Source organism: Anomaloglossus baeobatrachus, chromosome 4, assembly GCF_048569485.1.
Source record: "Anomaloglossus baeobatrachus isolate aAnoBae1 chromosome 4, aAnoBae1.hap1, whole genome shotgun sequence".
NCBI lineage: Eukaryota > Metazoa > Chordata > Amphibia > Anura > Aromobatidae > Anomaloglossus > Anomaloglossus baeobatrachus.
In genome coordinates, this window is record NC_134356.1 from 528625587 (window position 1) to 528653174 (window position 27588).

A 27588-nucleotide genomic window follows, 5' to 3' on the forward strand; every position below is an offset into this window, starting at 1 on the left:
GACACCCTCCATGATTAATCTGTAAATTACAGTAAATAAACACACACACCCGAAAAAATCCTTTATTAGAAATAAAAACACAAACATATACCCTGGTTCACCACTTTAATCAGCCCCAAAAAGCCCTCCTTGTCCGGCGTACTCCAGGATGCTCCAGCGTCACTTCCAGCGCTGCTGCATGGAGGTGACAGGAGCTGCAGAAGACACAGCCTCTCCGGTCACCTCCACGCAGGTAATGAGGACAGCCGCGCGATCAGCTGCTGTCACTGAGGTTACCCGCGGCCACCGCTGGATCCAGTGACAGCGGGTAACCTCAGTGACAGCTCAGCTGATCGCGCGGCTGTCTTCATTTGCTGTGTGGAGGTGACCGGAGCGGCTGTGTCTGCTGCAGCTCCGGTCACCTCCATGCAGCAGCGCTGGAAGCGACGCTGGAGCATCTTGGATTACGCCGGACAAGGAGGGCTTTTTGGGGCTGATTAAAGTGGTGAACCAGGGTATATGTTTGTGTTTTTTATTTCTAATAAAGGATTTTTCGGGTGTGTGTGTTTATTTACTGTAATTTACAGATTAATCATGGAAGGTGTCTCATAGACGCCTGACATGATTAATCTAGGACTTATTGGCAGCTATGGGCTGCCAATAACTCCTTATTACCCCGATTTGCCAACGCACCAGGGTAAATCGGGAAGAGCCGGGTACAGTCCCAGAACTGTCGCATATAATGTATGCGGCAATTCTGGGCGGCTGTTGGCTGATATTGTTAGGCTGGGGGGCTCCCCATAACGTGGAGCTCCCCATCCTGAGAATACCAGCCTTCAGCCGTATGGCTTTATCTGGCTGGTATTAAAATTGGGGGGAACCGCACGCCGTTTTTTTTAATTATTTAATTATTTATTTCACTACACAGTATAGACCCGCCCACCGGCTGCTGTGATTGGGTGCAGTGTGACACCTGTCACTCAGAGTGGGGGCGTGTCTCACTGTAACCAATCATAGGCGCCGGTGGGCGGGGAAAGCAGGGAATACGAAATTGTTTAATGGGCGGCCGGCTTTTTCAAAACAGTAAAAGCCGCCGGAGCAGTGTGAACGCCGTGCAGCGCCGGGGATCGGGGATCGGTGAGTATATGAGAGAGGGGGATAGACTGACATGGACAGAGAGTGAGGGACAGAGATAGTGACCGACTGACAGAGATTAGTGACTGACAGACATTGTGAGGCGCTTCAGAACGCAGCTTTTCAGCTGCGCTCTGAAGCGGACCTTTTTTAAGCTGCGGTGCAGAGCGCACACCTGCGCACATTGCATCAGACACCAAAATCGTATGAGGGATGTCACACGTTACAATTGACTAGGTTCGTGCAACAAAACGCTCAATTCTAGAGAATGATACGATGTGTTTGCGATCAACGGTTTTGCGTTCAATCCTGATCGCAAGTAGATGTCACACGCAGATACCTCACAAACGATGCCGGATGTGCGTCACTTACAACTTGACCCCAACGACGGATTGTGAGATATATTGAAGCGTGTGTAGCGGGCTTAAGGGATACACGAAGATGGCTGCCCCCATGCAAGACCTCCTCGTGGGACAGACCAAGGGTGGCAGGTCCCCTGGAACTCCGTTTGTGTGGGAGAAGAAGCATGAGGAGTCCTTTCACCAGCTGAAGACAGCCTTGACGGGAGAGGAGATCCTGGCGTACCCCGACTACAGCCTCCCATTCGTCCTCTACACCGACGCCAGCAATGTGGGCTTGGGAGCAGTCCTGTCCCAGGTCCAGGGCGGGCGAGAGAAGGTGATCGCCTATGCCAGCAGAAAACTCCGGCCCATGGAAAGGAACCCCGAGAATTACAGCTCCTTCAAGCTTGAGTGCCTAGCCCTGGTGTGGGCCATTACCGAGCGGTTCAGCCAAGTTCACCGCCTATACGGACAATAATCCGTTAACCCATCTGGACACGGCCAAGCTGGGCGCGTTGGAGCAGCGGTGGCCAGGCTGTCTAACTATGACTTCACGATCAAGTACCGAGCCGGCCGCAAGAACACCAACGCGGACGCGCTATCCCGGATGCCCCACCTGCCGGATGAGGGGTCGGAAGACGATGATCTCGAAGAAATCGAGTTGCCTGCATTCCACCGGCCACCAGTCGAGAAGTTGCATGTCAAGCAGCAACAGGTGAGCTTGGACCCGCTACCCAGTCAGGGTTGGAGAGAAGCCCAAGATCAAGCGCCTGCCGTCCAATTGATCAAGACCATGATTGAACAAGGCTCTGCTGGAATGGACCCTGCTGCTCCTCCCGAGGCCCAACGGCTGTGGAAAGAACGAGCCCGGCTGCACCTGTGCCAGGGGAAGCTGTATCGGGAACTGATCAACTCGAAGACTCATGAGAAGGTTCGTCCGCTGGTGGTCCCCCAGGCTAGCGTGCCCACAGTTCTACGAGCTTACCATGACGGTGCCGGGCACGTTGGGTGGAAGAAGCTGGAGATGCTGTTGAGAGAGCGGTTCTATTGGAGTGGGATGCGGGAGTCTGTAGAGGCCTGGTGCCGAGAGTGTGGTCCCTGTGCACTGAGAAGATGGGACGAAGCCAGCCAGAAGGCCCCTCTACAACCAATCATTACGCATCAACCGCTGGAGTTGGTCGCCCTAGACCACGTCAAACTCACCCCTAGCCGAAGTGGGTACACCTACGCCCTGACCATCGTAGACCACTATTCAAGGTTCATGGTGGTTGTCCCAGTCAAAGATCTGACCGGCCGTACCGCAGCTAGACCATTCCAGGCCTACTTTTGCTAACCGCACGGGTACCCGGAGAGGGTACTTACCGATCGGGGCCCGGCTTTTTAAGTGGAGGTGTTTCAAGAATTCTGCCTGTTATACGGCTGTAAGAAGATTCGGACCATGCCATACCATGCCTAGACTAATGGCATGTGTGAGAAGATGAACCATCTGGTCCTGGGTCTCCTTAAGATGCTACCGTTAGAAGAGCAGAACCTGTGGCAAGAAAAGCTGCCTGACCTGGTAGACATGTACAATAGCATTCCCTGTAGCTCGACCAAATGCACACCAGCGATGAGATGATGAGAGCCCGACCGGGCCGGTTACCGGTGGACCTGGAAATGGACTTGGAAGCTCCAGAGGCCCTACCTTCGACTCCTGGTTGGGACACTCGGTGGAGAGCACAGTACCGACAGGTCCAGGAGTACAGAGAAAGGAATCTGTGTCGGAGCCGGGAACAGCAAGAACAGTACTTCAACAGGTGGGCTCCAGCTGGTCCCTTTAAACCTGGGGATGTAGTGCTAAAACGGAAAAGAAGAACCCATAAGCTTGATGACCAGTGGGAGAAAACCCCGTATGTCATACAACCCACTGAATGGGAGAATGAGAAGGCCTACCAGATCAGTCGTGACCAGTGGAAGACTTCGGCCACCGTTTCCAGGGACCACCTGAAGAGGTAAATCAAATGTTTGATTTATAATGATATATATTACCTAGACCTCTGAGTCACATATGTGTTATACCACCTGAAGAGGTGCCCATCTCCGGTGAGGGTGGCAGCTGAAGTTCCGGCCCCCAGACCAACCGGGGAGAAAGAAAAAGAGGTGATCCACACGGTAATGGGTGACTTCCCAGCAGACTGGCCTATGCAGAATGGCGCGGTGATTATTCCGGTGATAATGTTCCCACAACACGTGGAAGAAACAGAGACGGAGACGCCCTCCAGTGAACCACTTGAATAAACGCCCAGGGACACACCTATACCCCATCCCCTTGGGTCTCCACTAGCCATACCTGCCATCAGGGAAGAGGAACTGACTGTCTCCTCTGTCCTCTTGCCCTCCACCGATAACATTGGGCCCAGAAGGTCCACACGACAAAAACCTAGGTCGATTCCCACTTAGGTACAGGGAAACTACCATCTAAGGGTGTCGTATGCTAATTGTGTAAATATGTGAGTGAATGAAAATTAATCAAACCGAAAAATCATCTGATTACCGTCCGAGAAGAGAACCGTCCCCGTTGGGACTGGAGTTGTCCTTGTTCAGTTAACACCCCCCCATACCCACATGAGAAACTCCTCATGAACATGGCCGAGAACTAGCAGGCCACCCACAAACTGGTGGGTTTGTAAATAGTGTTGTGGGATGGATACTGTTGCCACCTCCGGAGAGGCAGATTGGAGGAAGGGCCCGCAGCAGAGCAGGCTGGTGCCGGCCACCACCAGGACCGTTGGCCATCCTCCGGTGGTCAGGGGTCCCCCTGGACGTGGGGTCCCCTGAAGTGACAGCCGGGTGCGAGACACTGTACCCATTCCCGCTCGGGCAGCCTGAACCTGGACTGGGGTCAAGGGGTGCTGCCCACTTCTTAGGGGCAGCATCAGGGCTAGGTTGCTTGGGTGGGAGAGCGGAAGACATCCGTCCGTTCGTCTGTGATTAAAAATGTTTTATATGTGCAACGTTTAAAGTGACCAGAAGAATGTTTATGTTGATATGTTTACCGTTTACATGTTATTTATGTTTTTACAGTTTTGAAAAATAAAACTGGTGATGGACGGGCAGCCCGTGGACGGTCTGCATTTCACCAAGGGGGAATGTGGTGCCCTGGACTAGCCAGGTAGCCACAGACAAAACACACACACACACCCTCCCCCGGACAGTTACATTAGTCAGACACAAAACCCTTGTTGCCTCCCTCCAGGGTCTGAAGTCCACACCAGGTGGGGCGGAGCCAGGCAGTTGGCCCCACCCACCAAGGAGTTCACAGGCCTGGAGGCAGGAAAAGAAAGGAGTGTAGTTTAGGAGGTTGAAGTGAGAGGAGTAAAGTGGAGAGTGTCTGGGTTTGTGGCCCAGGCACTGACAGCAAGGTTGGCAGACGGTGGTGGCCGTCTGCAGGAGTAGTGATCCAACGCGGAACCGTAGGACCGGGGTCGGGCGGTGGCCCGCCGGTACCGACCGGGGAGCGAAGTGAAGCTAGCACACACAGGCAGGGCCATCGTACCCCGACCAGGCTTGGAGCCACCGACAAAAGTCAAATCCGAGTGTGGCCGGAACCCCAGGGGTTTCCTAACAACCAAAGACCAGTTAGAAGGCAACCGTCTGCACCGTGAGGGTATACAGCCACCGCCACAGGCTAGAGACCCAAGGGCCAGCGTCTGCGGGCAAAACAGGCTCCTCCGGCATCCATACACCGGGGAGTGGACTACCGTTGGGAACCCATCGTAGTCAAGACAGTACACAAAGGTGCAGAGAGAGACAGCCACCATCACCTGTCCAGGGAGAGACACTGCAGCCAGCTGCAGGACCCGTCCATCCAGCTGTTTGGTTTACCGAAGACTTTGTGCATCTCTTGCTGAGTGAGTACACCCGTGCCATCCGGCACCGCGCCGCGCTGTCACTGCAACCCTGCACCTCACCGACCCTGCCTCCCCGTCACACCACTGGGCCCTGGGACCACCAACCCCTACCCACGGAGGGGGAAAACAACATCCCAGCTGCTCCCTACCATCGCTCCCGGGATCCCCGTCACCAGCAGCGGTGGTGCCCATCTTCACCACAACCCGTGGGTGGCGTCACGGACTAAATCCCCAAACCAAACCACCCCCTTTTCACTCACGGGCGAGGAGCGCCGCTCGAGTCCCCGGATCCGGCCCACCGCTCGAGCCACCGAGAAGCAGCAGCAGCGCTGGACCTGAGCGTTAGCGAGCGCAGCGCCCCGCCGCCCGTGACAACCTCCACCTCAAAAACATCTCTAGAATTCAACCTTTTCTTACCACTGATGCTGCAAAAACTCTGCAAAAACTCTTACCGTTGCTCTAATTCATTCTCACCTGGATTATTGTACTTCTCTAATCGGTCTCCTTATTAGTAATAGGCAATTATTAAACTCTACCCTTTCCAATCCATCCTGAATGCCGCAGCCAGGATCATTGTCCTCTCCAACCACTTCACTGGTGCCTCTACCCTCTACCAGTGGTTGCCCATCCGCTACAAAGTCCAAAATAAAGTTACCCACAAAGCTCTCCACAGATCTGCACTGCTCTACATCACCTCCCTCTTCTCTATCACCTTACCTGTGCCCTCCGTTCTGCTAATGATTTAAGACTGACATGCTCAATTAAAATAGTTATTTGTCTCGCTGTGATATGTCTTATCTAACTTAATGCCCATACTCCTTCCCCATGAGCAGAACACTACACAAACAACACAGGGTGAAGGTACCACACTGCGGTAAAACTTTATTGGGTTACCAACAGTCAACAGCATATAGTTCATTCTAGGAAAGAAGACAAGATGGTATAAGCGACAAAGTCTAACCCTTAGACTGGTCCACCACAAATTAGAATCTTCAAGAATTAGGAAGCTGATTGAGCACAGCTAGATATGTAGCCAGGTAATCAGGTTGTCCAAACCTGGGTTCTCCAAGCAAATTCTTGGGTTCAGTGTTGGGCAATGGAGCAGTTCTGTAATCCCAAGATGGGAGGGGCTAAAGACAAGGAACAGAGACAGTTTACTGACTTGGAGGTTAGATAGGGCCCAGCATGCAGTAGAAGCAGAGTCACATGATGTGGGTGTCCTGATGTGAATAGAGCCCATGGCAGAGGATAGCATCATCCTGAGTAGAGAGGAAGGAAAATGGATGGAAGGACAGAGGGGTCAACTGGAGATGAGTTCTGGGACAGGACGCCTAGCAGTATGGCCCCAAGTTTATAACTCGGAGAGGTAACGGGCCAGGAAGAATGTGAGACAAAGCAAGTGCCCCAAGCAGGAGTTTCAAAGCATCAGGAGAAGAGAATTAAAGTACCAGCAATAATGGCAAACAAGTTCTTTAAGAGGGAGGAAGCCATTTACCCACTGGTTGAGAATAGGACTCTCAGTAACTGGACTGTAGTATAATGCTAGGTTGCGGTGAAGGCTGGCGAACCAGTGGAAACAGAGTTCAAGTTAGTTAAGAGAAAGGAATTGAGACTGTGTGTGGAAATCCTTTGTATTGTGAAGGAAGGTTTGTACTTGCTATCACCTGTATATAATCTTCACCAAGTTATCGTTGAGTAAAAAGTTCATTTTTGAATGGTAGTTTCTCTTATTGAACCGATTGAACCGTACAACATTTGGTCCTGGCCAGCTGAAATCACCAGCATCATGCGGGCTGCAAAGGCATATCACCTCCAGAGATCAAATGCACACAACCAGCTAGGACCCTCGCCTTCTTGTAACATGCCTGGGCTTTAGAGATGAGTACCTCGTCTATGGCTTTCACCATGTGCCACGTTACTCTAGCACCAAATAAAAAGACCTATACTACTAAAACCATATGACAGATTAAAATAAAAACAAACAACACAGAAAACTGAGGGAAGCAGCAGGAATAACATAGAAGCAAAACCTTTCCACTTTTGACCTACAGACAGGTCCTCTTTAATCATGTTGTTGGAAATAATCATTCAGTTTTTTGGCACAGCCTGTCATTGGGGCTATTAGTGTTTATCTATATAAGGGTATGCTCACACTAGTGTGTAATCTCTCATATGAGAGAATTGGATGGATTATGCAAATGACACTAAGCTCAAACTCTGATCGGAGTTTGAGCCAAATGTCATTTTACTGTGATCCAATTGTCTCGCATGTGAAAATCGGAGCACAGGTGAGGTGGAAAACCTAATTTATCCATCATCTCCATTGTCTGTATCAGCGTAAATTGGACTGCACTCAGATGACATCTGTGTGCAGTACAATGATTTCCATGTACCCATAGACTTGAATGGTTGCGCGCCGTCTGATATACACTGCCAATCACGACATGCAGCAATTTGCTTCTCATGCCAAATCAGCATGAGAAAAAAAAGCGCTGGTCGGCACCACACATAGTATGAATTTGGAGCGAATGTTATCTGACAAATTATCGAATGGCACTGAGTTATACGCTAGCTATATGTACCCTTGAGATGAATAGTTTTCTTTATCATGCTTTAGTTAAATAAATAAATAAATAAATAATTGTATATTGTTTTTCTCCTAGAAATGGATATCCTGAACACCACAAAGGAACTTGGCAACAAACGCTGTATGAGTGGACAGTGGTTCAGCAACTCGTGTGAACTGAATATGAACACATCTTCCGTCAATATTACACATAATCACATCCAGCTCCCCACCTTCTCTCCAGCCGCCAAGGCCCGGGTTATCATCACCTTTGTTATTTTCACACTTTCTGCCTCCTGCAACTTGGCTACTCTATGGGCCGCTGCAAGAACAAGTAGGAAGAAAAGGTCACATGTCCGAATCTTAATCCTTAACCTGACCACAGCTGACCTCCTAGTCACATTTATTGTCATGCCGCTAGATGCCATTTGGAATATCACCGTGCAGTGGCAGGCGGGGGACATAGCCTGCAGAATACTCATGTTTCTCAAGCTTCTGTCTATGTATTCTTGTGCTTTTGTGACTGTGGTAATCAGTGTAGACAGGCAATCTGCAATCCTCAACCCACTAGCCATAAATGATGCCAAGAAGAAGAATAAGATAATGTTATCCACTGCCTGGCTGATGAGCGTCATACTGTCAATGCCACAGGTATTTACATTTTTTTTTCAATTAAGCTAAAGCTAATTCTGCAGTGTAATTTATGTAAAATAGGTCACGCTTATTATGGGACCTGAATAAATAATGGAAATAGGCCCACAACTTGGACAGCAGTGAATAGTTTGTGTTTTAAATGAGCCATCAACTTAAAGAGGTTGTCCACTACTTTTATATTGATGGCCTATCCTTAGGTCAACCCAGTGAGAGCCACTTACAGTGTTTGATCGGCTCCTACTGATAACAAAAGACTGATCGGGTGTAGTGTCGTTTTTTAAAATTATTTATTTAAATAATTAAAATAAATGCATGGGGTCCCTTATAGTTTGATACACCACCAAGGTAACATACACAACTAGGGGCTGCAGCCTGCAGATGTCTGCTTTATGTGCTCTGGGTATCAAAATATGGGGGACCCTGTGCCATTTTGTCCAATTATTATTTTATTTTTTTACCCTCCACTCCGGGGACCCAGACAGCTAGTGTGAGGGCAACAAATCACAGAAGCCGGCAAAGAGGGTGGGTTCGGGGAACAGGACTGGCACCAATCACAGACACTGTTACAGAGGGAGGCGGGGGGAAGCAGTGCATATTCATGAACTTTATCAGAAAAAGAATCAGTGTGACAGCTGCAGGGAAACTCAGTAAGTATAACGCTCTTGCTTTAGTGGCCACACAATATTTTTTTTTACTGTGCCTTCCAATCACAATAATGGCAGTAGCAAAGATAACTATGGCATTACTATAATTGGCAAGCAATCCCCACATATTTAGTGGCTAAAAATCAGACCCAAGCATGCAAGGAGGGGACTCAAAGCTGAAGAGGTGAGGAGCAAAATACTCGTCGAGTAACGGTTATCGCCAACATTGTAATATTCGTGCTAGTAACAAATAGTGCCGAGTATATTCGCTCATCACTACTGATTAACAATCTGTAGTGCTGCATACAAATTGTGCTTCAGAAATGCTAATGTAGCGCCCCTGAGAATCTCAGGAAACTGCATCCTCTTGGGGATGCAGGACCTACCCCCTGGGACCTGGAGTATCAGTGCCTTTTCCACCAAAACACATCTAAAATCCTAGTTCTCCTCTCCACACTTGGCATAGAGGGTTAACCGTGTAATAAGATGGTCGTCATGGTAACGAGTCCCTGGGTATAGCCAGCCTGGTGGGAGGGGTCAGGGAGTCAGTTGTAAGGAGAGAGTGGAGTAGCACACAGGAGAGGTGGGCGGACGTGCCTGAGCTGGGTCCGTGTAACGGTGACCCTGGGGGAACAGGAGAAAGGTCGCCAGGACAGGTACCAAGATACTGCTGGGACAGGAGCACGCACGGGGCACAGGGTCCTAGGTCAAGCGTAAGTTTTAGACTGTTTGGCAAATACCTGCCCGGTGAGGACACCTTCACAGACTTCACCGAACCAAATAATCCGGGGACATCAGCAGTAGACTAGGATCGGGGTTCACACACTTACCTCCCCACAGGGTCCTCACTGCCCGCCGTACGGAGAAGGAGACTGTACCCCAAAAGGGACAGTCGGGGTTCCCAAACGCTCCATGCTAAGGGGACTCAATCTACAGAGAATGCCGGGGACAGAGCAACCTGGGTCACTACATTGGCACTGGTCCTCCAGGGACCTGAATCCGCAATCCCTGGGTCCACAGTGAGTAGAGACTGTTAAAGACAACCTGGTGTGGTCTCCATTATTGCCCCATTACCTCTCCCAGGCACAGCCCTACCTGCGGAAGGCCTACCATCTCAGCTGTAGCTACCACCATCCCTGGAGTACCTACATTAAGCAGTGGCGGTTCTCCATCCCTAACCGCAACCCGCAGGTGGCGTCACATGACAAAAACTCTTATCTCTCATGTAAATACCCACCATTAACAAAACGGGCCTAGAACACGGGACCGGGCAACGGCCACCAGAGTGACATTCCCATTTGTTACTGTGGCGCCCCAGGACCTGGTCGCCACAACAGCATTGCCCTCCCAAAAGGGTTAATGCTGAGCCTGGAGGTAATTGGGAGATCTATTGGCCAGTAAGTTAACACTCAACACAGTTCTCCCTCCGGCCAGCAGGGGGAGCTCTGAACCTGGAACTTCAGGGAGCATTCCTTAAGTCTGGCTGGAAGGAGGAAGTGTTAGTTAGTCTGGAGACAGGAGTGAAAGAGTGCAGACGCAGAGTAGTGCTGCCTTGTAAACTGGGGCCTAGAGCTGGGATAGCTTGGCCCAGTGAAGCAAGGGGAGCAGAGAGGCACAGCAGAGACTCGGACATCGGAGTCTGTAGTTGCCAGGGCATAAAATCCATCCCTGGTAGCTGAATCCGGAGGGCAGGAGAGCTGTAAGCCCCCTGTCCCAGAAGCAATCTGAAGGTACAACTGCATCCCAAGGGCCTGGTGTGGGCTCCAGCAGAGAAGCACCAGAGAGGGCCTGCGCAGTCTACCACACAGAAAAGGGGACGAACAACAAGTCCCAGCAGCAAGAGGGCAATTGCGAACCCAAAGTGCAGTGTCCTAAAACAGCAGAGAAAGATTAAGGAGTAGGCCTCATACTCAACTGGCCAAAGATCACCCCAGGCACTTCCAGGCCGGCCGGATCATCTATACCATCTGTGACGGTCTCCCTGGACTACGTTTCTGCCGAGTAAAAGAGGAGAAGGTAAAGAGACTACTGTTTGTGCCTGTTTCTTTCATTGCTTGTCGGCCCTGCACCGTGTTAGTCACGCAGCACCATAGACTTCCACAAGCACCAACTGTGCCCCGGGCATTGCTCCACCTGTGGGGAGCAGTACCAACATTGCTGCCATAACATCATCCCGGTGGCCTCACACAGCAGCGGCGGCTTAATAGCCGCATACCACAGGTGGCGTCACGAACACAAACATTAAAGTCATCAGCCACATATTCAACTGACACCCACCAGGGCCACGGAGCCGGGCCCAGCCACCACTGACTACCACCGGACTAGTCCGGCCCGGCACCGAGTGTCCCACAGCCCTGGGGTGGGCGAGTCAACTTTTGGCGTCACGAACAGGATTTCGTGCCCGGTCACACCGGGTACTGTGCGCCTGAAGAACTGTGTAAAAGACTGTGTACTGGTTGTAAATTGCCGCCGCCATTAGCCGCGCCGAGCGCAGGAAGAAGGGGGGCGTGCCTGACAAAGAGCGCGAAGGGAGCGCGCCATCAGAGCAGAGCGCTGTTAACCCCGCGCGACCCGGAAGAAAATTTGAAAAGTGAACGGAGCCTGGTAAGGTTCACTAAGGGGGAGGAAGATGTCCGACTCTGAGGGAGAGCAGGTGGCTGCCATCGCCCAGGGCGCCGCAGCACCGGCCGAAGTAGTCCCAGTCGCCGTCGCCCCAGCCCCCACTATAGCGCCGGTAATGCCGATCACCATGCCGTACATACCAGGAGCAGAATGGCTGCCGCAGTACTCCGGGGAGTCCCATACCTTGAGTGACTTCAGAGAAAGCCTGCACAGCTTGTTCCGGGTGTATCCTCTGACTGAGAGCCAGAAGGTGGGCATATTAATGGGACAGCTAGCCGGCGCAGCCCAGCGTGAAGCGAAGTCCTGGCCTGATACAGATAAAGGGACAGCAGCCCAGATACTGGCCAAACTAAAGAGCACTTTTGACACCCGCACCGCAGCAGAGATAAAGATGAGATTCTTTGGGTGCAAGCAACGGGCCACAGACAGCATAAGGGACTATGCCTTAAACTTGCAGGAGGCCCTGAAAGCAGTTAAACAGGTGGACCCAGAGAGTGTACGTGAAGAAGACAAACTCCTAACTGAGCAGTTCATAGAAGGGCTCCTGTCAGACGCCCACAGGACACAGCTGCGTATCATGGTCCTGCAGAACCCTGCTCTGGACTTTGCAAAGTTTAAGGACCAGGCCATCAGGGTACTGAGAGAATCTACACCGAATGACCCAGTACCCCTCCGGCCTCTTGCTATCACGTACCCCGGGGTGGTGCCTGCAACACGAGCCACTGCAGGGGCTGAGGCGCAGTCCCTGGATAAGGATCCCACGGCAGAGCTCAGACAGCAGTTCCAGGAGCTGACCAAGACTGTGGCTGCCCTTGCCAAGACCGTGCAGTCTCTACAAATGACCCCCTCGCCTGCAAAAATCGAGTTGGCCTCCAGCCCAGAAGACGTCCCATAGATGCGACAGAGGAGGATTCCACCGACCCGAGGCAGAGACACAGACCGGTATGATTCAACAGGACAACCGATCTGCCGCCACTGCAACCAGGCGGGCCACATTGCACGACGCTGTCCTTTAAACGGGCTGAGCCTGGGGCCAGGAGCCAACCCCCAGGTGTGAGGAAGCCCGGCTCAAACCCCAGCCGCAGCAAGTATGTGGGAGGACGACCGGTCCTTCCCATTGTGCTGGATGGGATCCCTTTGAATGCCCTCCTGGATACGGGGTCCCAGGTAACAACCATCCCCCACAAACTGTACAAAAGATATTGGGCTGATTCAGACATTGACCATGGCCCAGATGATGATTTAACGATTGTGGCCAGTAATGGTCAGCCCTTACCTCAAATTGGGTACAAAGAAGTAACCATTAAAGTGGGGCGGGTGGAATTGCCATGTCAGGGGATGATAATTGTAGATATTGATCGCAAAGAATCTGACCCACTGCTAACCCTTGGTACAAATGTGATAGAAAATTGTATTGCCGAAGTGATAATTTTGTTGCAACAGGCGTCTGAAACTGCCAGCTCCGGGCAGCAGCGTGTCCTACAGAGGGAGATCAGAGCCCTGATGAGGAGGCAGCAAGTAGAGCTAGCCGGAGGAGAAATTGGCAGTGTGAGGGTAAGTGACCCCCTCCCTATTGTAATACCCCCAAGAAGTGAAATGTTGATATGGTGTCGGGCAGCAATAGGCCTCAAGGGTCAGGATTACCATGCCTTGGTAGAACCAGTGTATTCAGACAGTAGGCCTGGAGTCCTGATAGCCAGAGGGGTAGCGGACGTCCGCAAGGGGAGAGTGCCCGTCCGTGTCCTGAATTGTGGGGAGGAGGAGGCCAAATTGCCCCGGTACGCCACTGTAGCAAAACTGTACACTGTCAGTAACAATACCATTAAAGCAGTGGAACCCTTGATCCCGTCCGACCAGGCGGAAGACAATGGCTCCAAGGGGCAGCCGGAAGACTGGTGCCAAATATTACATGTAGGCACCGACTCCACCCCCTCGCACCAAAAGCATGGGGTTTACCGGGTGGTACAGGAGTACGAGCGGGTCTTCAGCAAACACCCCCTAGATTTTGGGCAGGTGAAAGGGGTTAAACATCAAATCCCCACGGGTGATCATCATCCCATTAAAGAGAGATACCGCCCTGTACCCCCCGCACAGTATCAGTGTGCCAAGGAAATGTTACGGGAAATGAAGGAGGCTGGGGTTATCAGAGATAGTTGTAGCCCCTGGGCAGCTCCACTAGTGCTCGTAAAGAAAAAAGATGGTACAATGAGAATGTGTGTAGATTACAGGCAAATTAACCGCATTACACATAAAGATGCTTATCCACTGCCCAGAATAGAGGAGTCACTAACAGCCTTAAAGTCAGCTAACTATTTCTCCACCTTGGATCTCACCAGTGGGTATTGGCAGGTTCCCGTGGCAGAGGCGGACAAAGAGAAGACTGCATTCACGACACCAATGGGTCTCTGTGAGTTCAACTGTATGCCATTCGGGCTCTGCAACGCCCCAGGGACATTCCAAAGGTTGATGGAGTGCTGCTTGGGCCATCACAACTTTGAAACCGTGCTGTTGTACCTGGATGACGTAATAGTCTACTCCAAGACTTATGAGGACCACCTGAAGCACTTAGCAGAAGTGTTTGAATCCTTGTCGAAATATGGCCTGAAGATCAAGCCGTCCAAATGTCACCTCTTGAAGCCAAAGGTACAGTACCTGGGTCATGTGGTCAGCGCAGAAGGTGTGGCACCTGATCCGGAGAAAGTCACTGTAATCAAGGACTGGCCAAGACCCACCACAGTGAAGGAGGTGCGGCAGTTCCTTGGACTGGTGGGCTACTACCGAAGGTTCATTGACGGTTTCACCAAGATAGCAGCGCCCCTTCAAGATCTCCTGGTGGGCCAGCCAAAGCAGGCTAAGAAGCAGAGCCCTCCATTTGAATGGAGCAGCCAACTGGAAACATCCTTTGTCCGGCTGAAAGGGGCTCTCACGGGAGAAGAAATTCTGGCCTACCCTGACTACAGCCAACCGTTTGTACTGTATACAGACGCCAGCAACGTGGGACTGGGAGCAGTTCTGTCCCAGGTACAGGGAGGCAGAGAGAGGGTGATAGCGTACGCCAGTAGGAAGCTTCGGCCCACAGAAAGGAATCCAGAAAACTACAGTTCCTTCAAGCTGGAGTTCCTCGCTATTGTTTGGGCAGTGACTGAACGCTTCAAGCACTATCTGGCATCGGCCAAGTTCACCATCTTCACGGACAACAATCCGTTGACACACCTGGCAACAGCCAAGTTAGGTGCGATGGAACAGCGATGGATGGCCCGGCTGTCTAACTTTGACTTTACCATCAAGTATCGGGCTGGCAAGAAGAATAACAATGCTGATGCGCTGTCCAGAATGCCTCACTTGCCCGAGTCTGGAGAAGACATGGATGAACTCGAAGAGATAGAGTTACCGGCTTTCCATCACCAAGGTGTGTCCCAGTGTGAGCATGCTGTAGGAGTGAAGCGCTCAAGCCAGCACGGGGTCTCGGTCAACCCCTTACTCCACCATAATTGGGAAGAAACACAGAACGGTGACCCGGCCGTGCGATTGGTCAAAGAGAAGCTAGCGCAAGCTGAGACCCATCTTGGCCCAGACGCTCCAGAGGAAGCCCAGCAGCTGTGGAAGGAGAGGGGACGACTGTTCACCTACCAAGGCAAGCTCTGCAAGAGATATGTCAACTATCGAACAAATGAACTTGTCTGGCAGATAGTGGTTCCGCAGAGAGATGCTCCAATGGTCCTAGCAGCGTATCATGATAACGCAGGACACTTCGGGTGGAAGAAGTTGGAAGCCCTACTCCGTGATCGGTTCTATTGGGTGCACATGAGAAAGATGATCGAGAAGTGGTGCCGAGACTGTGGCCCGTGTAACCTGAGGCGGAAAGACGATGCCAGCCAAAGGTCTCCCCTACAGCCAATTGTCACAAAGCAGCCCCTGGAGTTGGTGGCCCTGGACCACGTGAAGTTAACACCAAGCCGGTCAGGCTATGTGTACGCCCTCACCATTGTGGACCATTACTCTCGTTTCCTGGTAGTAGTGCCTGTGAAGGACCAGACAGCCAGGACAGCAGCTAGAGCGTTCCAGGCATCCTTTTGTCGACCTCACGGTTATCCGGAAAGGGTACTGACTGATCAGGGTCCTGCATTCGAGGCTGAAGTGTTCCAAGAGTTCTGTAACATGTACGGTTGTAAGAAAATCCGAACCACACCGTACCACCCCCAAACCAATGGACTGTGCGAGAAAATGAACCATGTGGTTATTGATATGCTGAAGACCCTACCGCTGGAGGAAAGGAACCAATGGCCAGAAAAGTTGCCAGATCTGGTAGACCTGTACAACCACATCCCAGTGAATTCGACCAACTGCAGCCCCGCTTACCTGATGCGAGCCAGACCAGGCAAGTTGCCTGTAGACTTTGAGATGGGGACTGTGTCGCCTGAGGCGGTTCAAGAAATAGAGGATTGGGATACAGAACGGCAGCAGCGGTACCGTAAGGTCCAGGAGTGCGTAGAGAGGAGCCTGTCTCAAGCAAGAACGAGACAAGAACAGCATTACAATCAAACAGCCCCAGCAACTCCCTTAGCACCTGGAGAACAAGTCCTCAAGAAGAAGCGGAAGACGCATAAATTGGATGATCAGTGGGAAAACGAGCCCTACACCATTATCCCCTCCAACTTTGACAATAGTAAGGTATGCCTCATAAGCAAAGATGAAGGCAAGACCTATCAAGCAATTTCCCGAGACCGCCTGAAAGCGTGCCCTGAACGGTGCAGAATCCAAAGAGAAATGGAAGGAGTACAAGGAAGTCCCCAAAGTCAAGAGAAAGGAGGGGAGATGATTCAAACCATCCTTGGAAAGTTCCCCAAAACTTGGACCCGAATAAACAATGCCATAGTGGTACCAGTTTTGACGTTTCCGCAGTTGGTCGAGCCAGAAACAGAAAAGGTTCCGGATCCACCTAAAGAATCGTCCGCTCCAGCACGAGATGACACGCCAGCAGTGGAACAGGAGGATCGACCCCCTGTCAGTGGTGAACCTGTCATACCCTTGGCGACTCCTAGATCACAAAGGCAACCATCACGCTTACCTATGGGGGTTAGGCCCACCTGTAGTGCTGAGATAGAAGACGCACCACGTAGTCAGGGGCAAACACCAGAGCTACGTAGGTCCCAGCGCAGCACTCGGGGACAACCCCCTCTAAGGTATAGGGAGTCAACTGTATAAGGGAAAGAGTACTTATTAGGATGTAAATAGTTATGCAAAATGTCTGTCATGTTGTGTACAAAATGTTTTCTTTTTCTTTGATTGCGAAAATGGACTATGGGTGGCCAACACCTAAATTGTTCATAGTTAGCACCAGTGTGCTCAACACCCCTGAAGAAAAACCCGTCCGGCGTGCATAGAGTGGGGTCATCAATGCTCTGACGCATGCCCAGAGCCTACGTTGGGGGTTTGAACGCGGCGGGTCCCCCATGGAGCAGTGTAATGGACACCCGGCAGGGAGCCACACTGGACTCTTATAGTAATGTTTAAGGTTGTAACGTTAAAGTAATTGCGCCTCCCATAATGGGATGAAATGTTCTAACATGTCATGTTTGTCTCTACAGTCCGGGAGTACTGAATTTAACTAAGGGGGAGTGTGGCGCCCCAGGACCTGGTCGCCACAACAGCATTGCCCTCCCAAAAGGGTTAATGCTGAGCCTGGAGGTAATTGGGAGATCTATTGGCCAGTAAGTTAACACTCAACACAGTTCTCCCTCCGGCCAGCAGGGGGAGCTCTGAACCTGGAACTTCAGGGAGCATTCCTTAAGTCTGGCTGGAAGGAGGAAGTGTTAGTTAGTCTGGAGACAGGAGTGAAAGAGTGCAGACGCAGAGTAGTGCTGCCTTGTAAACTGGGGCCTAGAGCTGGGATAGCTTGGCCCAGTGAAGCAAGGGGAGCAGAGAGGCACAGCAGAGACTCGGACATCGGAGTCTGTAGTTGCCAGGGCATAAAATCCATCCCTGGTAGCTGAATCCGGAGGGCAGGAGAGCTGTAAGCCCCCTGTCCCAGAAGCAATCTGAAGGTACAACTGCATCCCAAGGGCCTGGTGTGGGCTCCAGCAGAGAAGCACCAGAGAGGGCCTGCGCAGTCTACCACACAGAAAAGGGGACGAACAACAAGTCCCAGCAGCAAGAGGGCAATTGCGAACCCAAAGTGCAGTGTCCTAAAACAGCAGAGAAAGATTAAGGAGTAGGCCTCATACTCAACTGGCCAAAGATCACCCCAGGCACTTCCAGGCCGGCCGGATCATCTATACCATCTGTGACGGTCTCCCTGGACTACGTTTCTGCCGAGTAAAAGAGGAGAAGGTAAAGAGACTACTGTTTGTGCCTGTTTCTTTCATTGCTTGTCGGCCCTGCACCGTGTTAGTCACGCAGCACCATAGACTTCCACAAGCACCAACTGTGCCCCGGGCATTGCTCCACCTGTGGGGAGCAGTACCAACATTGCTGCCATAACATCATCCCGGTGGCCTCACACAGCAGCGGCGGCTTAATAGCCGCATACCACAGGTGGCGTCACGAACACAAACATTAAAGTCATCAGCCACATATTCAACTGACACCCACCAGGGCCACGGAGCCGGGCCCAGCCACCACTGACTACCACCGGACTAGTCCGGCCCGGCACCGAGTGTCCCACAGCCCTGGGGTGGGCGAGTCATTACCGCCCGGGACCGAGTACCCCCTTCTCTGGGCGCTACACTAATGTGTTTACACCTTTACCTTTCTTAAGATGCACCATATTTTGTTGCATTTTGGGGCACAATATTGTATCAAGGTTCAGCCCTATGTTTTAGACACTTGTCTCAGCTCACATAGTAAGCGAGTTTGACTTAGAAATAAAGCACCATGACTTGAAGGCACTGGGTGTGTAGCTTAAAATGTGGCAATATGTGCAAAATTGCTACAAAATATAGGTATTTGTGCTTAGATAGATGACCAACAGTGAAGAGAGAGAAGCTGGAGACTGAGCCGACAGGGAGCAAAAATGGGACTGAGGAGCTTGCGGTGTGTTGTTACACATACAGCCTACAGAAGAAAAACAGCAAACATTTATCAAACAAAACCAATGACTTAAATGTTTTATTTTCCTAAGCCAAATATGTTCTCTTTATTATACAGGTATTGTCTTTGTTACTCTTGCTTCCCTAGAAAATGACAGATTGTATTTAACACTACCTTCAAATTACCAAGAGGGAAGTAATAGCTAAAGCAGGGCAGTTAGAAGAGACGATCATGGTAACTTGCAGACAGAGTAACAATTTGGTGCCAGGAGTGCAGTAATGGAAATGTGGAATGCTGTGAAAAGTGATCCCTATTATTGCAGATTTTTATATTTGTCACACTGAATGGTTTCTCTGTGAATCAAACCTGAGTAAACCTTAAACATAACAAGTGTATCCAATAGCCATTTGGTACATCTTCCAAGATGTTTTGGGGCTCAAACCTCCTGCATAATGTTTTGAAAATTACCCTCATCACCAAAACAGCACTAATTGGTCTAGGTGTAGAGTCCACAAAAACCTTTGAGAATATCCTGTGATATATGGCATCAAGATGTTAGCAGCACAGTTGGTAAGTCCTGTAAGCTGTAAAGTGAATCATCAATGGATGGGACTGTTATCTAACACATCTAGTAGATTCTCAATTACATTTATATGTGAAATTTGAAGACCTTTTGAACCCCATTAAGTGGTACATCTGACATTACAGCGAGTGATCATGGACAATGTCCGCACGCTGTAACTGCAGGCAGAGACTGAGCCACGATCAGCTGGGACATCACTCAGGTTAGTTGCGATCACAGCAGAAAGTTTACAATGGTCATCTACCTGTGACCGCAGCTAACCTGACCTCTGGTGGGGATCACTGAGTTTAATGAAGTCACCTGATATCAGGTTACCTGCGGTCAAAGGTGGATAACAGTGAGAACCTTTCTGCTGTAACTGCAAGTAACGTGAGTGACGTCACTGCTGATCGCGGCTCAGTCTCTGCCTGCAGTTACAGCGTGTGGACATGTTTCACGATCGCATGCTGTATTTTCAGATATATTTAGAGCTCGAATCATTGTGGGACGTCGTGTGGATTACGTCGGACCTGCAGGGGCGTTTTGGGGGTTAATAAAGTGGTGAAAGAGGGTGTTTTTTTGTTTTGTATTCCAAATAAAGGACTTTTTGGTGTTTGTGTTTATTTTTTCACTTCTAGATTAGTAATGGGGGGGGGTCTCATAGATGCCTCCCATTACTAATCTAGAGCTTAGTGGCAGCTGTGGGCTGTTATTAACCTTACATTACCCCGATTGCCACCACACTAGGGCAATCGGGAGGGGCCTGGTAAAATGTTTGGATTGTCGCTGATGGATGAAACAATTCTGGGCAGCTGGAGGCCGCTATTTTTAGGATGGGGGGTGGTCCAATAAGCATGGGTCTCCCCAGCCAGAGAATTCCAGCTCCCAGCTGTTAGCTTTATTTTGGCTGGGGTTGAAAATTGGGGGGACCGAACGCCGATTATTTAAATAAATCATTTAAAAAGCTGCATGAAGTCCCTCTAATTTTGATACACAGCCAAGATAAGCACATGGCTGGGGGCTGCAGCCTGTAGCCATATGCTTTATCTGTGCTGGTTATCACAATATGGGGGGACCTTACGCCAATTTTATTTATTTTCACACCAATAGAGACGCAATATAGAATAGAGAAACTTCGGCACACGTGAAAGAATAGAGGAAAATTTGTTTAAATTTAATGTGACTCTGGTTGCAGTCAGACATGCTGTCACACAGGGAGGGGGGGTGCACATCTTACTGCGACCAATCAGAGACACGGGGACTGCCGGTGGGTTGGGGAAGCATTGCGTATGTATGAGGTTATTGAGTGGCCCCAGAAGTAGCATTACTGCCGTGGGGGAGACTCGGTAATTATAACACGCTTTCTCCAATCCCCCTATCCTTTCTACCACCATTTTATTTTAAAGTGACGGATTCTGGTCCCCATAGACCCATACGGGGATCGGCGTCCGGCTAGATATCCGAGAGCAATTCTGGGCCGGAATAATTTTCTTTGAAATCACCCTATTGAACCCGCTAATCTTGGGCATCTGCAAGTCTGCCCGTCACTATTGATTAACTAAAAAATCAATAATTAGTAAAGTGTTTAACCCATAATGCTCCATGAGGTATACAGCAGATTAAATAAGTATTGAACATGTCACCAATTTCCTAAGTAAATATAATTCTAATGGTGCTACTGACATGAATTTCTCACCTGATGTTTGCAACAATTTAGTCAACACAGGCAAAGAAATCAAACCATAGATGTCCATAAATTAAGTGATGTGTAATAATTAGAAATGACACAGGGAGAAAGTAATGAAATGAACGCGCTTACTGAAATTTATTTAAAACGTCATACAAAAGCCTTCGTTGGTGATGATAGCTTCAAGAGTGCGTCATATACGGAAATGTAGTCGCATGCATTACTCGAGTGTTATTTTGGCCCATTCTTCCACACAAACACTTCAAATCCTAAAGGTTCCGTGGGCTCAATCTATGAACTCTGAGCTTTAGTTCTTTCCATAAATTTTCTATTGGATTCAGATCAGGTGATTGGCTCGGCCATTCTAGCAGCTTTATTTTGTTTCTCTGAAACCAATTGAGAGTTTCCTTGGCTGTGTATTTGGGACCACTGTCTTGCTAAAATGTCCACCCTTGCTTCATCTTTATCATCCTGCTAGATGGCATCAGATTTTTGTCAAGCATGTCAAGATACATTTGTTCATTCATCCTTCCTTCAATTATCTGAAGTTCGTCAGTGCCGTATGTTGAAAAACAACTCCACACCATGCTTCTCCCTCCTCAAAACTTCAATGTTGGTATGGAGTTTTGGAGGTGATATGCAGTGACTTTTGGCCTCCAAACATGGTGTGTATTATGGCATCCAAAGAGTTAAATTTTGGTCTCAACTCCGCAGACTTTCATCTCCCAATATTTCACAAACTTGTCTAAATGTTCTTGAGCAAACTGTAACATGCTTTTTTCTCAGTAATGGACTCTTGCATGGTGTGCATGCATACAGGCCATGGAGGTTGAGTGCATTTCTTATTGTTTTCTTTGAAAAAATTGTACCTGCTGATTCCCGGTCTTTCTTTAAGTCTCCACAGGTGGTTCTTGGCTTTTTGACCACTTTTCTGATAATTCTTTTCACTCCTCTTTCTGTTATCTTGCGTGGAGCACCTGGTCGTAGCCAGATTATGGTGAAATTATGTTCTTTCCATTTCCGGATAATAGCCCCAACAGTGCTCACTGGAACGTTAAGTAGTTTAGAAATTCTTCTGTAATCAATGCCATCAGTATGTTTTGCAACAATAAGGTTGCGACGGTCTTGATACAGCTCACTGGTTTTACCCATTACCATTAGATGTTTCTTACGTGGCACCTAGGTAATGAGACACCTTTCTATAGACCATCAGTTGAACCAGCTGATGTTATTTTTCACTAAGTGGCAGGATTGCTTTCTCATTACTGATAGATTTCAGCTGATGTCATGACTTTACATGTGTTATTTGCACCTCTCTTTCTTCACGTGTTCAAATATTAAATATATTTCAGTAAGCGTGTTCAATTCTTTTTCCCTGTGTCTTGTCTCATTATTACACATAACTTAATTACTAGACATCTATGGTTTGATTTCTCTGTCTGTGTGGATTGGATGGGTTGTTACCAACATCTGGTGAGAAATTCATGTTAATAGCATGTTTAGAAATATATTTACTTAGAATATTGGTAACGTGTTCAATACTTATTTCACCCACTGTATATATCCATAATGAAAACTGGTACATTAATGCTCATGGATGAATATATGTGTTATATTGATGGGGCATGCTTATGCTTACTTTGTGTCACTTTCCTGACCCTTCTTTCCTTGATTTCTGCACCGTTCACAACCTTTACTTCCCACACAGTAATTAGTTATATCACTGTCCTCTACCTCAAATTAGCCATATTGCACCATAAAATTGAACTCTTCAGTTTGCCCAGCTATAAGTTACATTTAACAGTTGCTCTTAGATCTCACTGTACTAGTGCTGCCTCTAACAAAATTGAAAAGAAGTGCTGTGTCTGTCAGCTCGGTTTCTCCTCCCTGCTATGTCATCTTGCTCTCTCTGGCACTCACTATGCAGTTGTGTGTAAAATATTTCTCTCCCTCGACAGTTCATACAAGAATACAGAGAGGATGGGTTTCTGTTTATGGCTAACATTTAATTTGTCAATACATTAAGGCCCCTTTCACACGTCAGTGATTCTGGTACGTTTGTGCTTTTTTTAAAACGTACCAGAATCACTGACATACGCAGACCCATTATAATCAATGGGTCTGCTCACACATCAGTGATTTTTCACTGAACGTGTCTCCGTGCAGCGTGCACCCTTGGCCGTGATTCTGCACGGAGACATGTCAGTTTTTCTCTGGCATCACTGATGACCCACGGACCACACTATGGTGTGGTCCGTGTGTGATTAGTGAAACACGTACCAGAAAATCACGGACATATTAAATATTCAAAATTTTCAGCTTACCTTGCCTGTGATTCGCTGTGTCTGCTCCGCTCTCGGCAGCTCCTGCCTGGCTCATGAATATTCATGAGAGTAGGAAAGGCCGACCAGGAAGTAGGTGCTGAGAGCGGTGGGCGGACGCTAGAGAGCCGAGGAGTTCAGCACCATGGACCGCAGCAGTGAAGGCAGGTGAGTAATGTCCATATGCACTCACAGGATCATGGATCACGGATTGCACATGGACAACCCACGTGTGCCGTGAATCACGGAACATGGAGGGACATGTGCGTGTTTTACACGTCAGTGAAGAACGTCAGTGTTTTTCACTGACATGTGAAACGGGCCTTAGGGAGAGAGTTGCAGCATGTATATTCCTGGCAGACTGCTCAGGCTATTCTCCTGGCATCTTGCTGAACGGTAAGTCCACCTGCACATGTTGAGTATTTCGTGAGTTTTTACCTCAGTAAGCCAAAACTAGGAGTGCAAGAATCAGAGGAAAAGTACCGTATAGTAGAAACACGGGCACCACTACTGCATTTCTTACACACTACTGGTTTTGGCTACAAATACTGAGGTAAAAAACTTAACAAAGGGCTAGCAAAAGGGTTTTTTAAAAAAAGAAAGAATGTATATATGCATGCATGATGGCTCAGTGGTTAGCACTGCAGCCTTGCAGCGCTGGGGTCATGGGTTCAATTCCCACCAAGGACATCGTCTGCAAGGAGTTTGTATGTTCTCCCTGTGTTTGCGTGGGTTTCCTCCGGCTACTCCAGTTTCCTCCCATACTCCAAAAAACATACAGTTAGGGACCTTAGATTGTGAGCCCCAATGGGGACAGTGTTGCCAATGTATGTAAAATGCTATGGAATTAATAGTGCTATATATATGAATAAATATTGTATCATTTTTTATATATAGATATATATATATATATATATATATATATATATATATATAAAAGTTTGGACACACCTTCTCATCTCTAGAACAACTGTTAAGGGGAGATTTTGTGCAGCAGGCCTTCATGGTAAAATAGCTGCTAGGAAACCACTGCTAAGGACAGGCAACAAGCAGAAGAGACTTGATTGGGCTAAAGAACACAGGGAATGGACATTAGACCAGTGGAAATCTGTGCTTTGGTCTGATGAGTCCAAATTTGAGATCTCTGGATCCAACCACCGTGTCTTTGTAGAAAACATGCCTGGTTTCCACCGTGAAGCATGGAGGAGGTGTGATGGTGTGGGGGTGCTTTGCTGCTGACACTGTTGGGGATTTATTCAAAATTGAAGGCATACAGAACCAGCATGCCTACCACAGCATCTTGCAGCGGCATGCTATTCCATCCGGTTTGCGTTTAGTTGGACCATCGTTTATTTTTCAACAGGACAATGACCCCAAACACACCTTCAGGCTGCGTAAGGGCTATTTGACTAAGAAGGAGAGTAATGGGGTGCTACGCCAGATGACCTGGTCTCCACAGTCACCAGACCTGAACCTAATCGAGATGGTTTGGGGTGAGCTGGACCGCAGAGTGAAGGCAAAAGGGCCAACAAGTGCTAAGCATCTCTGGGAACTCATTCAAGACAGTTGGAAAACCATTTCCGGTGACTACCTCTTGAAGCTCATCAAGAGAATGCCAAGAGTGTGCAAAGTAGTAATGAAAGCAAAAGGTGGCTACTTTGAAGAACCTAGAATATAAGACATATTTTCAGTTGTTTCACACTTTAAGTATTTCATTCCATATGTTTTAATTCATAGTTTTGATGCCTTCAATGTGAATCTGCAATTATCAGTCATGAAAATAAAGAAAACTCATTGAATGACAAGGTGTGTCCAAACTTTTGGTCTGTACTGTATATACTTATACTCTCCGTAATGCTCACCTCTCCAACTCATCACCATCGCCCAGCCACAGAGTCAGACATATCATTGGTGGAAGCTGTGCACATGGGCCCAAGAGGTAAGGGGCCTATTTATACCTCCAAACCAGATCAAATTGTGCATCAGGACAAGCTTTTGGACTGCAAAAGGTCCATATATTGTTTTTGTACAGGGGTTATTTTATGTATGTGTCCAACAGTGCCCGGCCAGTCCTCGGCACATATTGGTATCATTGCTGCTGATCGTTGAATCCCCAGGGTCTCTTCACGCTAGGATGAAACTTCTAGTGAGGTCTGGACTGTTTCCGCGTGGCGCTGGAAGCTGGGCAAGAAAGCGATTATTAAGGTATAGTTACACATTTTCACCGTTATCACATTTACACAGGGTTAACTAATAAAAAATATTGGGATTGATTCTATCAGAAGAATCAGAGCTAAGATTCTATGCATTTATTTCATATTTTAATAAAATGACAGGCACCCTTGTAGGGGTTAAGCCTGCTTTCCATGGTATTATCTATCGTGCAATTTCACGATCGATAGTACCCGCCCCCGTCGTTTGTGCGTCACGGGCAATTAGTTGCCTGTGGCGCACAAAGTCGTTAACCCTCGTTACACGCACTTACCTGCTGTGCGACATTGCTGTGGGCGGCGAACATCCTCTTCCTGAAGGGGGAGGGACGTTCGGCGTCACAGCGACGTCACACAGCGGCCGGCCAATAGAAGTGGAGGGGCGGAGATGAACATCCCGCCCACCTCCTTCCTTCCGCATAGCCGGCGGGTGCCACGGGACGGAGGTAAGCTGTGTTCATCGTTCCCGGGGGGTCACACAGAGCAATGTGTGCTACCCCGGGAACGATGAGCAACAGGCGCCATTTTAATTAAACGAGATTATGAAACCGAGGGACGAGTACACGACTCACGATTTGTGAGCCATACTGCGTCGCTTGGAGGTGTCACACAGCCCGACGTCGCAAGCGATGCCGGATGTGCGTCACAAAAAACGTGACCCCGATAATCTATCGCATGATAGATCATCTCATGTAAAGCACCCTTTAGTGTTTCTTCTCAATGGATTGTGTGTACTTTTTAGCTACTTTGCCTATTTTTAGTACTTTTTGTGGACACAATCTTGCAATCAAATACTTAATTTTTTATAAGTATAACTGCAAATTATGGAAAATAGTTGCTTTTTCCTCAAGTTCTCCCATTATATCCTATATAAACTCTCTTTATGAAAGATTTTTCTTATCTGCATCAGTTTTTTTTGCTAAAGTAAGAAAGGAAAACAACATTAATGCTCCAGCGATGACATAGGTAGGAATGACTTCTCTGGGATATTTCCCAAAGCTGTTATAAGGGAACACTATTTCCCTCCGTATGAAATTAGTACCATATAACATTGGAAAGCGTTCTGCAGACTCCAGGTTTTTCGCAGTTGTACACACACATAAAGGTTGTTCATGATTCTTCTACACTATATAAGGAGGTTATAAAAACCTTTATTCATTTCATTATTTTTAAGTGTGTTGCCTTTTTTTGTGATATTTGTTGCCATTTTTTTTTTTTAAATCATCAAAATCTTCAAAATGGCCCATGTGGGTTGATCAATTTTGGACAAAATCAAAGTTGCTTTTTTTCTGCTCTTTTTCCTTTTTTTTGTCTTTTTAGTGCACAAAGATTCATAATCCCTTAAAATGTTGTATGGCATTTGTATCTTCCACCAGTATGGTCTACAGTCATAGCCTATGCGCCTTCAGAAGACGGAAACCATGAATGGAAACAACTCCCATCCCCTCATCAGTGTGCTAAGTACTCCAAAGCCGCCCCCTGGGTTTGAGCCCAGCCCTGGGAAACACCCCCCATGCCAACTGTGGATTGGTGGAGGTATTTTCCTGACGCCGAGCACCCCACCTAGGACTGCATGTGAAACCCTATATGGTGTTAGCCCCACTGGGTCTAATATCAAAATCCACGTAATTGGACTAATGGCTGGAAGAACAATCTCTTAATTGAGGCCCCTATGACACTAACGAGAGTAATGGAATGATTGCTTTACTCTAATTACCAATCCCATGCCTGGCCTGTGTACATAAGATCCAGCCTCATAGCTTCTGGGGTCTGGATGAGAATATATGTATACATGTGAATTGGGTCTCCCAAGGCACCTCTCCTTATCCATTAACATTTTATGTTGCACCTTAAGCAGACAAGCAAGAAAATATGTAAAAAAAAAAAAAGAACAACAATGAGATAGACATAACCAGCACTCCTTGCTGTAAAAAGTCCATATCCCTTAG

General features: G+C 48.5%; 1 protein-coding gene across 1 annotated transcript in view; it reads left to right on the top strand.

Moving 5' to 3' along the window:
* Window positions 1–27588, top strand: part of LOC142303990 (gonadotropin-releasing hormone II receptor-like) — a 91335-nt gene that overhangs the window by 28488 nt on the left and 35259 nt on the right. The window contains exon 2 of the mRNA XM_075345924.1: window positions 8008–8561. Within this exon, the coding sequence (XP_075202039.1) occupies window positions 8008–8561 (554 nt within the window). The remainder of the gene's footprint in view (window positions 1–8007; window positions 8562–27588) is intronic.